Source organism: Lethenteron reissneri, chromosome 30 (assembly GCF_015708825.2).
Source record: "Lethenteron reissneri isolate LAM-NWPU_2019-01 chromosome 30, ASM1570882v1, whole genome shotgun sequence".
Classification (NCBI taxonomy): domain Eukaryota; kingdom Metazoa; phylum Chordata; class Hyperoartia; order Petromyzontiformes; family Petromyzontidae; genus Lethenteron; species Lethenteron reissneri.
Window position 1 is genome coordinate 4,300,114 of NC_083808.1, and position 13,652 is coordinate 4,313,765.

At 51.4% G+C, this 13,652-nt stretch overlaps 1 protein-coding gene across 1 annotated transcript in view; it reads right to left on the bottom strand.

The window, feature by feature from the left end:
• The window catches only part of DOCK4 (dedicator of cytokinesis 4), a 130,722-nt gene that overhangs the window by 63,708 nt on the left and 53,362 nt on the right, over positions 1-13,652 (bottom strand). The window contains 2 exon segments of the mRNA XM_061562849.1: positions 1,365-1,406; positions 12,794-12,881. Coding sequence (XP_061418833.1) covers positions 1,365-1,406; positions 12,794-12,881 — 130 coding nt within the window.

The following is a 13,652-nucleotide window of genomic DNA, read 5'->3' on the forward strand; positions in this document are numbered from 1 at the left end:
GCGCTGAAACCCTGAAGGCTCGTACGCACTGGAGCGGTGCATCGTGTACAGCTCGTCGAGATGAGTCGATTGCCGCATCGCCGACCATCAACAGGCTAAAAATTGCTGCATCACAGACATTATGCGAGAATCGGGGTACTATGGTACCCCAGGATACCGCCATGAGGTTCAAATCCCAGCAAAAAAAATCCCACAGTGAAATCCCATGGTGAAATCTCAGCAATAAAAATATCCCACGGTGAAATCTCAGCAATGAAAATCCCACGGTGAAATCCCAGCAATCAAAATCCCACGGTGAAATCCCAGCGATGAAAATTCCATAGTGCAATCCCAGCAATGAAATTCCCATGGTGAAATCCCAGCGTTAAAAATCCCACGGTGATATCCCAGCAATGAAAATCCCACGGTGCAATCCCAGCGATGAAAATTCCATGGTGAAATCCCAGCGTTAAAAATCCCACGGTGATATCCCAGCAATGAAAATCCCACGGTGAAATCCCAGCAATGAAAATGCCACGGTGAAATTCCAGCATGGTTGGCTATGTATGGTGCGAAAGAAGTTCAACGAAACATGCATACAATGAAAATACCACGGTGACATGCCAACATTGAAAATTACACAGTGGAATTTTCAACGATTGTACCCACACTGACAGATGCAGATGCCACAAAACACATGAGCACACAAAGCCTGTGTGGTCGCACAAACACGCAAGCTTGCTATCAAAGTGATGGGCTAAAATAAATGATTTCATGGTTACACTCCAAATGTTTTAGTTAAAATAAAAAAATGTACAACTAAAGTCGTGTAGACAACCATTTATTCTGCGTGTCATAAACTGTCATATAATGCTTAGTTATTGACTCTTAAGTTGTGTTAAAGTGCCTTCATAGTGATCCGGTGATGTTTCTGTCATATAATTCTATTCACATCAGTGCCATGCTACAGCATTGTCACGCGTCAGATGTTTCATAAACCAGAAAACAAAATAATTGAAGGTTATGGTCGAGTGTGTAATCATGTCACCCGAGTGACATCACTCCAGTAACCGTTTCTCTACCGTCGATGCAGTGACATCACGAAAGCAGAATCTTGCGTAAGCGCTCGATTGTTTACGCGGAAAAAATATTATTACCACTACGCAAATGCGCGCACTGATGCGTGAACGGACACACACCCAATGGCAAGCCCGAGAGAATCACCGCTCTTTGTTCCTGAACACAGAACGCCACAGCATTCCACGACAAAGCGAAAGCACATGGGGGGGGGGGGGGGGGTGGAAAGGGCATGCACAGAATGAAACCGTGCTCGCGGTTAGCGATGGAACAGGAACGGCACAGCCGGCGTGTTGACGACAACATACCCGGCCGACACAGTTGCGCACGCGGCACCGATTGGGAGCATGCTTGTGCGCGAGCAGGCATGCCCGTCGGGGGACCGTGGAGGGAGGGAGGGAGGAGAGAAGAAAGGAGAGGTCATCCCGAGGGACACGCAAACAGCGAACGTGTCGCGCGATGACAACAGCAGCGGCGGCTGGCGGCGGCGGTGTGACACTGACAGGGCCATCGTAGCTCGCGCGGGGAGGACACGGTGGGCGTTTAATCCCGTCGTGTTTGGACGGCTCCCGCTTGCGCCTGGACCGCGCCGGTGCTGCGTATTTCCACCCCCCTGATTTTAAGAGCGACCCATGGGGATCGTCTCGTCTGAGTATTAATGGATTCTCACGGGCATGGCTCGTCGTACGTATCGCGAGCGTAAGAATCGAGTTTAATCGACGAGTGGGTTAACCGTTACACTCCCGAGGAGGCTGTACGTCTCTGCTTTCTTTGCAGTTTTTTTATGTCATTATGCGTACACGTGTACACGATGGCAACCCTCCTGTGTATCCCCCTGCCAGAGGAGTACCTCTCCGTTCGATCGTAACTGTGCCAGTGCACGCGGGTGAAGGCGGGCAGCATAGAAGTAAGGTACAACCACAACGGATTTTGCCGCGCCGTCCTCTGTTAGCGCTCTTACGCAGCAGTCGCACCGCCGCCGCCACCACCATCTCTTGCATTTCGAGGGAATTCATCGGCGGAGCTTCTTGCATGCGGCACCATAAAATTGAAATCGGCGACACGGGAATTCGACCACTTGCAGGCGCGTGGTGACGGCGTGGTGCCCTCGCTCACGGCACGCGCCTGACGACCGTGCCTGGAACGCGCGCGCGCGCACGTGGTTAAAACCGCGTGCGCGCGCGTGGTTAAAACTGCGTGCGTTCCGGGCAGCTGATCGATGCCACGGAGCACACGCACACAAAGACAAAGATCCCCCGTATAGCCTTAACAGACTGTAGGGGCAAGTGCTGTTAGCGAGCACCTATGAAGGCCGGAACGGTACACGAGGGGGTGGGTGGCCAGCACCACGCCCGACCGCCTTTGTCTCCCCAGTGGCGATGTTTACACACCACACCAGGTACTCATGTCAGGCTGAGTCGACCTAGGAGAGGCCCAGGACCGGTTCAGATAATCGTCACTGGTGTTGGCCGTGAGCGGGAATCGAACCCGGGTGGCCAGGTTCATAGCGCAGCGCACTAACCGCTACACTACCGCACACACATACACACAGAGGCACACACACACGCGCACACACACGGACACACACACGCAAGAGGGTTTTCCAAAAATATCGGTTTGACCGAGATCCACCGTTGCCTGCAGTGTTAGTAAAGCATAATACAGTACAGTATATACAAAAGATAAAGACCCCCCCCCCACGTTATAGCCTCTAACAGACTGTTGAGGCAAGTGCTGTTAGCGAGTAGCACCTACGAAGGCCGACACGGCAAACGAGGGGGGGTGGGTGGGTGGCCAGCACCACGCTCGGCCGCCTTTGCCTCCCTAGTGACGATGCTTACACGTCGGACCAGGTACTCATTTGAGGCCGAGGCGACCTCAGGGAGGGCCCAGGACCGGTTCAAATAATCGTCACTAACCGCGACACCACACACATGCGCGCACGTGCACACGCGAGCATTAAAACCAGAAGCCGAGGAGGAAATGCAAAGAGGGGGGTAACGCAGTGGCAAACAAGCTCGTGAGATGTTCACGAAAAAAACCGCAGAGTTCCATCTTCTCTATATTTAAAAAAAATATCTCACCCGCTGTGTGTGTGCGCGAAGGGAGGCTGAATAATATCACGCAAGAAGGACAAAAAAAACCCACCCGAAAACCAAGGCTTCGTTTCCATATCGAATTATGAATATAATCAAAAGTAGGTCGTTTGACGGTTCGCTCTTGTGACTGCCGAGATGGCACAGGCCACAGTCAGGGCAGCTGGCGGTATAGCGGCACCAGCATGTGTGGCTGGCAGCCAAAAAAGACCTTTGTAAAATGTGCAAGCGCAAACAGAAAGAGAAAACAAAACGCACCACGCAACAGGGCATAATCGCTACCGTATTTTCAAATCCTTATGCTCCGCTGCTTCGACTAAGAGCCACTTGTGCCAGCGAGAAGAATAAAATATAGAGACATCTATGAACGTGCATTTGCGAGTCCCCTTCTTGTGAATAAAATTACGGATGTAGCGGAAGCGGCGGCAGCGAAGAAACGTGATGCTTGCGAGAGAAAAGATTAACTAACAGCCGGCTTCAGCCGCCTAACAAACCGCACTGGTTAATTAAGCCGTATGCAAATGAGTTAAACAAATAAACACCCAAAAGATATAGCAAATAAACCATCATCATTCTTAACTTTAAATTAAACTTTTAATAAATAGCCAACACAACGAATACATAAATTTGCATGTTTTTTTTTCAATCATAATTTTTGAACATTAAGGTGAGTAATTACGACAGCGGCTGAAGTGTGTAACCATTTATATTCCGCCTACAAACAATTCGCCCAGGACGCGGCCAGATCCTGCTAAGATTTGGGAAGCTAAGCGGTGTTGAGCCCGATTAGTTCTGGGGTGGGAACACTGCCAGGGAACGCTCCGCGTGATAATCTTGAAGCTGTGAAGAGGCCAAAGCCAACGGAGTCTTGTGTCCATCTGTATGGAGTTGCGAGTGTTATGCACCATTGGGGTAACCGTGGTTTCATCCCACGGGAACTAACGGCACCAAGTAGTGGCAGTGGCCAAACATTCCAATGCGGGGCCATCGTGAAAGTCTTGTCGCTCAGTGAGGCTTTTCCTGGATAAATAAAGGGCACTGTTAACATTATTTATAAAGTGGTAAGAGGCCCTGTGAGACACAAGGGCACTTATCAGCATCTCTCACAACGTTGTCACAGCCTGCGTTGAATAATGGCCTCCCCGGTCCACACTGACGCTACTTGCCAATGTTAAACATATTTAAACGCGTATCGCCTGTATCATAAGTTGTCATTTCGACGTATGTGTTTTTAAAAACCGTTTTGCACTTTCACGCTGCATCAGGTGTCGTATTCGCGCGCCGTGCGTGCGCTTTGCTCGCACGGATCTCGTTTGAATGTGACGGCTGTGATTGAAGTGGGCTGTCACCTGCTCATGACTGAAGCGTTCTGTCTGCCTGCCTGGTTGCCCAAGGACACAAACATCGTAACAAAGCTCCCACCTTGGGATGCTCCGAATATTTAATAATAATCCAAATGTATTTCTACACAGCGCCTCTCATCGGAAGATCACAAAGCACCGGTACGTGCGAACATTTCAAAATACTTCCATCGAAAACGTCAATCGGGGTGGAATCCAAAGATGTGAAAAACAAAAAACGAAAAAGGTGCGGCGAAAAGACGTGAATGAAAACGGAACGCTCCGAGCCACTGGGTCTAGGCGCTCCCAAAAATTACGGGATGGACAGACGCGAGTTTTCAGTCGTGCCTCAAGAACATCAACAACGGCCCCGCCGGCTCGCGGATTGATATCACGGTGGAGGAGGGAGGTCAACAGGTCGTGGTGGGTGGGGGAGGAATCAGAAGCTGCACTGCAGAAGAAGTTTCCGGGCCCCCTCAGGATGACAAGCAGAGGCATCCCGTGGAGCACAGGTTTGTGAGGTGGAACACACATCCATAAGAGTTTTTCGGTTAGATCGTGTAAATATATAAATGTGTCGTTAAAACCCGCCACCACCCGACACAGCCAACTAGCAAGGGTTGTCACGTAAACAGAACATGCCAATTCGTCACTAGTACAGCACACCGGTGTGTTGGAGAGCCAAGCCACAACATTTACAATCCAACGCACCGGTGCGCTGTACTAGTGAAGAATTGGCCACGTTCTGTTCACGTGACAAACCTTACTAGTTGGCTGTGTCGGGTGGCGGCGTGTTTAATGACGCATTTATATATTTACGCGATCGAACCCAAAAACCTCTATTACAGGTGATATTGGTCGCGAGAGCCTACGTGTTAAACTGTAACACACAGAGTGATGCCAAACATGTCCCAAACATGTGGATGGGTGCTAGACTCCACTCACTCGCCCTTTCAAAGTACCACCTGTCGTTGTGGGTCTTGCAATGGGATATCGAGCCATCTCAGAACACACAGAGCCACAGTGGACGCAGGTCATCCTTGACCTTCGCATCCCACAACAATCCCGCTGTGCAAGGCGTAAATTCAATCAAGCGCCATCCAGGCTCAACCCGTGCTTAGCTTCCAAGACCAGGCACACGATCACGCGCATTCAGGGCGATTTCACAAATCGTCCCCACAAAGTGAACTGATCAGACGATCGCCCACGTACTGAACTCCTGCCGTGAGAGATGCATTCCCGACGGCATGGCGACCGCTCACTCTGCCTCACCTGAAGCCGGTGAACGGATCGCTAGCCTGGACATCGAGCTAGAAATGCTTCCCCTATGAGGAGGGAGGGGGGTGATTTGGTCATCGGAGTTTCCCCCCCCCTCCCCCTTTAAAACGAACACCGTGATGTCACGACGTACCCAAACGTGCGATGAAATGATCGTACGTCCGTACAACGTTCAACGGCACCCCACACGTGACAGGGTCACCGCAAGCCTGCGCCATTATTCTACCGTGAAGCCTCTCTGCGCTGAGACTCAACTGAAACGATCTGCGTGTGTAAAAAAATAAAGCAATGGCAGTGCAAAAAATTTGCTATCCCTGATTATATTGAATGGGCGCGGGGGGTTAGTGAGGATACAATACCCGCCACCTACGCTCACAAAAAAAAAAAAGAGAAAACGCATCTCAATTCCAAATCGTGCAAAAGGCGAAATTGGGCTGCGTTTATCGAACAACGGCTTCGGTTGTGCACGGCGCTACGGCGGCTGAATTCCACATTCAGTCAATCCCAATCAAGCGTGGCTTCGAAGACGCGCTTTTGTTTTGCTCAGTCGAGGGATTCGGGGGGGGTAAAAAAAGAGAGCGGTTAACACGCGTTAATTTTGTGAACGAGATTCGAAGTGATTTTCCCGCCGCTCCAAATAATGAGCATTGAGCGGAGGCTTTGTAGCTGCTCTGCCCTGCCGGAGAGGATGGTGGAAATCTTCCAATGGTGGAGGGGGGCGAGTATTTAATTGGTACGGCTTTTGCGACCCCCCCCCCCCCCCGAGGGATGGATGAGGCAGAGTGGACTCCCCAACCTAGGATGTGAGCTCGCAAAACGTTCCCGATAGCGAGGGACTCGCTCAGCCGCTGAGCCACTCGGCCGGATTCAAAATGGGCGGTGGAATTATCCGTCGGTGTAGCGTCGTTATTTCAGCGTCCGATGACCATGATGAGCGGGCAGAAGTTATCAAGCGTGAGGATGACTGCGTCTACTTCCCACCCAATAGCACGATTACCATCATTGACACACCCGATACCACCACCACTACCATCATCATCCACCCATCAACACCACCATCATCACGTGAGTGCCTTAAAAAAAACACCCCAAACATGCAGCAGGGTTGAGGGTCGGAATCGAACCCACGACCTCCTGCATACCAGGCGAGGGAGTTAACGTCTCCTAGCCACCGTGGCGCCCCCAATCAAATGAAGGTCGACACACATTTCCTGCATACGGCTCACACTCCGCCGCTCGTCCTACAGTAGATCTGCAATGAAGAGCCCCCCCCCCCCTTTGCCCCTGTAGCTGGAATGTTGCTTCCCCCCCTCTTCATTGCACGGTATTTACATTTCACTGCCTGGTGATGGCAACGCCGTTGATGTGGGTGTGGGTGGGCCGATTTGCGAGGCGGCGACCGTATGAACCTGCCAAGTCCCGGACCGGCCGAGCGACAGACCGTCTCACGTGAAATAATTGGCGACAGGAGGCAAATAAATAAACAATAAACCCTCCACACCTCCGCAGCCTCTCTTCCCCCCCCCCACCCCCCAACATTGCCTTGAAGAAAATTGCATCGTCAAAGCCGCCCGGAGTCAGCATTTCGGAAGCCGCTTGGCGATTGTCATAGCGAGGTGTTTTTTTAAAGTTTTTTTTCCTTCCACCCGACCACACAAAACACGGCAAAAAGATGAACCCACCAGCAGACAAGTTTGAGCCACACACACACACACACAGTACCTTGCGCCTATGTCTGCGATCCACCACTCAAGCTTGTCATCATGGCCAAAATGCAAGTGCGGGCGAATTTGGCGTTAGCCGTTCATTCAACTGCTCGGCCAATTCGTCGATGATCTCTTATCCGCGAAAGGCAAGAGCTTGGCGAAAACACACGCGCACGTACGAGGGGGAAACACTCAAAAAGCTCGCACGGATGGATTCAATTAACTTGGGTGGACTGCCATCTCTTGGCCACCTCGCGATCCAGTGGGTTTGAGAGACCCTGTACTCTAATACGGCCCACGAGATTGAACTTTGTTACGGGAAGGGGAGGGGGAGGATGATAACCGGTGGTTGAGACGAGCGATGAAGTGGCAGCCAAGAGGGGCTAACGCGCCCGACGGGACGTCAACCGGGGAGGGAGCGATGCAATCAGCTGGAGTGCAGGTGCCGGGGGGGGGGGGCAGGAATTGTCACGTCGATTGTTCCATCCTCCTGTGGAAGAGGCTGGCAAAGGACGCTGCTGGGCCAGTTGAAGGCAGTCGCCCCCTCCAACAACAACAACAACGGAGGGAATAGGAGCGGCGCTCACAACAACGAGCGGAGCGGCGGGTGCGGATAAAAAAACACAAGCAAGTTGACACAATAGGGGGGCACAGCTGGTGCATCTTGACAGTCAACTCAGTCAGTCAACCCACAGCAGCTGGGTCTGCCACATGACCTCCTGCCAGCGAGCCTTCCACACATCAAATGGCCTCGGAGTGCACCTGGCCGGGCACAAGCGCCGTGGTGATGTCACTGCCACTTGTTGGCGAACGGCGACTGTTATTGTTACATCGTAGAACCGTGAGAGACGGCGACAACTTAGGGAGGGCCTTCATACAGCAGCGGATAGATCATGGCCGACGATGATGAGGCGGAGACAGGTGGCAACACTGCCGGTAACGAGACGGGCGTGGTGGCGCACGCCTGGAGGAGTAGAGTTGGTGGATCGTGCGAATCTGTGATGCTCCTAAACCCCCCGCTGGTCCACGAGGTGGTCAGATCACACAGCACACAACACGCTGATCGAATCCATCTGTGCGGCGCTGTTAGCGTCACCCCTCCCCCTCGTACGTGGGAGTTTTCTCAAGGTACTCTGGTTTCTTCCCACGAGTACAAACGCTCACGAGCGGAATTTACCAAACATCCCAACGCAGGACCCGCCTGAAAACTGGCCAGGTGGCTCAGCCAGGTGGTCTTCTTCTTCTTCTTTGCTATGGCTGATGCAGAATAACAACTACAATTTCACATTGAGGCGGTCAAGCCAGGCGACCGCATCAAGAGCTGCGGAGTGCATCGCCGCGATGTCTCCTTCGTATTTGTGGATCGGGCATTGCGTCGTTAGACGTTGTACGCTCTGTTCTGGATCACCATAGTAGCACACTGGAGAGTTTTCAATTTGTGCATCAGGGTATCCGCATCTGCTGCCACGGTTTTTGCAGTGGATGCGGTTGAGGGTGGCTCAGCAGTGGAGGGAGCAGGACCCTCTGCCGCTGACTGCCCAATTTTGCTTGAGGGTTGACCGAACTCATCTATCCAGGGAGTCAATACCACACACTGTGGGTAAGTCAATAGTGGCTGTCCTATGTATAGACTCGCAAACCCGCCACGGGAATGCAAACAACACTTCAACGCTCGGATGAGCAGGAAATGACTTTGTAGGATGCAAACTCACTGTTTTCGCTGAAAATAAGAATCCGATTTAACCCTTTCCCGGCACTAACACGGGAGTTGTTAATATGTTCAAACAACAAACAGGCACCGATTGCGAGGCATCAAAGCTGCATTAACCACCCGTGCTTGTGGTAAATCATGCAATCAAACATGCTCTGATAAAGTCCACATTGTCTTTGAAACTGATTGACCTACACCCGAGACGGCAGCTTGCTTGGTGGCCTAGTCTCACCACCGGCGTTAGGCCCGAGAAGGCCACAAGACAAGAAGGATAAAGGCAATGTAAGTATCAAAGCATGGATAGCTCGGGTCGAGCAGTTATATCCAAAGCCTTACATTCTTTCTTTCCATCATTCTGACACTGGCAAAAAAAGGTGACGCAGAGGCCGTTTTCCTTGTTGGGCCTTCAAGTGCGCAACTGCGCGTTTGTGCACAGCGCCAAGGGCTGCTTCTCGGGTTGTCCTGCGTGGCTCTCCGACGCATTTCCGCGTCGGATTCCTCGAAGAATTTCACGACAACGCGTGCAGAGCGACAGCGTCTGGACGTCGCTATCCGGCGGCGCTCCGGCAGGGTTCACGTGCGCCTGTCGGGAAATGTCCCCGTTTGCCCGCGTTCACTCGGCAAAGAGATCGACCGAAGGCGAGTTTGGACCGACAACAGCGGAAATTACGTCCACGATAGAGGGTTTTTTGGGTTAGATCGCGTGAATATAAATGTGTCGTTAAACCCGCCACCACCCGACACGGCCAATGAGTAAGGGGTTGTCACGTAAGCAGAACGTGCCAATTCGTTACTAGTACAGCAATACCGGTGCGTTGGAGGGTAAGCCCCACGACATTTACAATTCGAGTATCGTGACGTTTCGTCGGTAATTACAACAACCAGCATCATCAGGTCGACAGCCAGAGTTGTGAAATAATCCTCCTGCCTCGGTCTTAAATAGAGGTGGTAAAAACGTGACGTCGTCGCTTGTGAGCCAATCAGGTGTGAAGACCAGATGGGGGAGGGGGGGGAGGGTGCGGAGGGGAGGAATTTAAATGAAAATGGATATGCATTACCAGTTATTCATAGGGTAATCAACATCCATAAATGATAGTGTTCTCATTGATCTTTGAACGGCTCCCAGAGGCGATAATTTGGTCCATTTATTTACATCAGATGAGAAAATGCGCTCGCCCACCACCCCCCCCCCCCCCCCGTCTGCTTTAGGAAGAGAATGGAGGAAATAAATAAAATGTTAGTGGTAAAAAGTTAGTATTTAATAGCTAAAATGTCACAGCGCTAATTATATTTGTAAAACATACGTATATAGCATTAAGGTTGCTTTAGTGCGTCACGCGGCAAATGTCTAACAATCATCGGGGTCGTGCGACGTCGAATGAGTGAATTTGAATTGGGGGTAGATCGGTAAAAACGCAGAAATACATCGTTTGGAATATCCTGACTCTCACTGTGTGTTCCCACTCGCCGACAGGTTGAATGCTAACAATCCGAGCGTCTGTTGGCGACACGGTCATTAGGCGTGACTCAGGACTGCTGAGTGATGAGGACAGAAACCGTTTCTTTTTTTCAAGAGGAGCTCCCGAACAGCTGGCGTGTTTCTCACACGACCTCCACTCTCGCCGGCACTGCCGTGTTGGCCCGAAGCGAAAAAACACGCGGGGGGCGGGTTGGGAAAGATCGAGCTTCCAAATGACCTGGCAGGCAAAGAGCCCGCCGTGCTGGAATCTATTTTCAAATACGCCTCGAACACAAAGTTTACACTCAAGGTGGCCTGAAGCTCCCTCTGCATCCTGGCATCGAGTGCAGAGGGAGAAGTGAATCCTTGGCTGGAAGGGTTAAAGAGTTACCACCTGTCCTGATTTTCTTAAGATTGTCCGCTTGTTGAGGCAGCTGTCCTGGCAAGTCTAGGTCTCCGCGGGACAGTAAGAATGTCGTGTTTCGGTGAGCGGCTTCACACCGCTCGAGACGAAGCATTCGCATGCAGTTCTCTGTCCTCCTCCGGCACTCTGAAACATTCTTCCTCCCGCGATATGATTTGGTCAGCAGGTTGGTAGCACAGCAGTACAACCAGCTGTGCCTTACAGCGAGAAGAGTCCGAGTTAGATTCCATACTCAGACGCCTTTATATACGGATAGAGTTCGTATGTTCTCCCCCCAAATGATAGCTCCGCGAAGTGGCATATCACTTGGAAATTTATAGGAATCAAATACTCTAAACGTGTGACGTAGATTCTAAATTTGGAGGGAAAAACCGGCGGACCCGGAGAAAAATCCACGGCACCACGAGGAGAGAGACACGCAGACTCCAAACATGCAGGCATCGGGATTGGGATCGAACGTGACGACCTCCTGTATACCAGGCGAGGGAGTTAACATCTCGTCACCGACCAGAGGTGGTTACCCTGGGTCAGGGCCCATGGGTAGATAGGTAACCAGGGCAGGCGGCCGCAGAGTGCCTGTCTCAAACCTCTCCAAGCCCGTACGGGAATCGCCAACGCCATAAATGGGAAGGGTCATGTGGACGCCAACACCGATGTGATAAAAAAACGATCATTATGACCACCAGCTTTTTCAAGACCAATTTCACTCCACCCTGAGGCAATTCACACGGCCGTGACAGCGTGACGATGGTACGCCGTTACGTCGCGCCTAGCCGCGGGACGCGTTTAACGATCGCTGGGTAACTAGTGCGGTATTGCCGTACGTGCAATGGCACTGATAGATGCATGGAAGTGTGTGTGTATATATATGCATGCGAATGTATTTATGATTTATGCAAATCACATGCAAATTATACGCTAGCGTTGCATTTAGCCTACCTACTGGAGCGGATAAACCTGTGTACACACGCGCACACACACACACGCACATAAAAACGACAAATACCATAAAGAAGACAGTGGTAACGGGACAAAAAAATTATGGACTCTTGAATTAAACCGTGACCCCGAATCTCGACAATTTACTCGAATTGCTGTCGCGTTCAACGCGCTACATGCCCATCAATAAGTGTTGCCACTCGTGCATAATTAGTGCGGACGATTTCAGATTTTGGATAGGTCTGGCTCAGCACAACTGTTACTCTTGACCCATTAAATAGCTCGCATGCAGCTTCACACGGTCGTCACACACACAAACAAAGGCATTTTATCCAGGACATGTGACTTTGACTAGCCAACAAACAAAGGCAGTCTCCGCATCACGTGCTTTTGGATGCGATTTTGCGACCGTTTGGAACCCCCTTCGTCCCGATATTAGGAAGCTACTGGGAGCTACGCACTTTTCAATCAAGATTGAAGACTCATTCCTCTAAAACTGCTTTTTATGTTTAGTTTGTCGTTCTCCCCCCCCCGCACGTCTGATTATCATAGTTGGCTATGTACACTGCAAAAGAAGTTCAACATACGTACATTCATTGACCCTTCATTTCGTGATATTTGTCCATAGTTTGTCGAATCCAAAGGTGGCAGCCCCCATGCCAATCACGATTGTGGCCAGCGCGGAGGGCACGCGGGGGAGGGGGGGGGTGGTTGTGGTCTAGGAGGCGCCGCCCCCCTCTGCACGGTGGGTGCCAGTGTGTTGTTTCTTTCTTCTTCGCCTTACCAGCCGGAACAACTCGGTGACGCTGATTTCGTCAGGGTCGACCATCCGGAACTCCTCCTGCCTCGGCACCAGGTCCAGGCCCAGCTGCCTGGTCGCGCGCACACACACGGCCATGGGCAAGTCACCCTCTGTCCGTCGCCTGGACGGCAGTCGATGATTTCGGCATTTGTGGGGCGCTTGTAGTAGCAGCAAAGGCAGCAACAGCAGCGACAGTGGCAGCAGCAGCCTGTGCTGTTCTCACACACCACGATGCTATTGAGAGCGACATCTCTACTGTTTATCATCCTCCTTAAGCACGTAACACAGTGACCGTCAAAAGTCAGGTGATTGTGTGGGGGGGGGGGGGGGGGGAGACGCTCATGTCTGCCGGTAACTGTGAGCTGGTGGTGGAAATTCCACCAGGCTGCGTCGATATTTGCCAATGGGGATGTCTCCGTGACTGTTCGCTGCCATTCCTAGATTGGGGCGCATAAATTCGTGCATTCTTTAATCCGTTACTTTTTTTATTTTGTATTCATCACGGTTTTGCCGAGCAAAGGCCCAAAGCGCCGAGCGACCAGCAACACATAGAACTATTCAAAGTCGAATAGATAAAAGAGTTCATACATTTCTCTTGGGAGTGAGCAAGGTTATTATTAGGACATTGGAACAATTGACAATATGGGGGGGGGGGGATTCCAAATTAAAGCAATGCGAGCGGAGAGCACTGGTCAGTGGGTGCGTGAGTGTAATGTGGTGAGTGGGTGGGTGTGTGTGTGTGTGCTGTTCTGACCTACGATGTGGTGGTTGGGTGAGTGTGTGGTTGTGACAATGCAGCGTGGTGAGTGGGTAGGTGAGTGTGTGTGCTGTTCTGACCTAC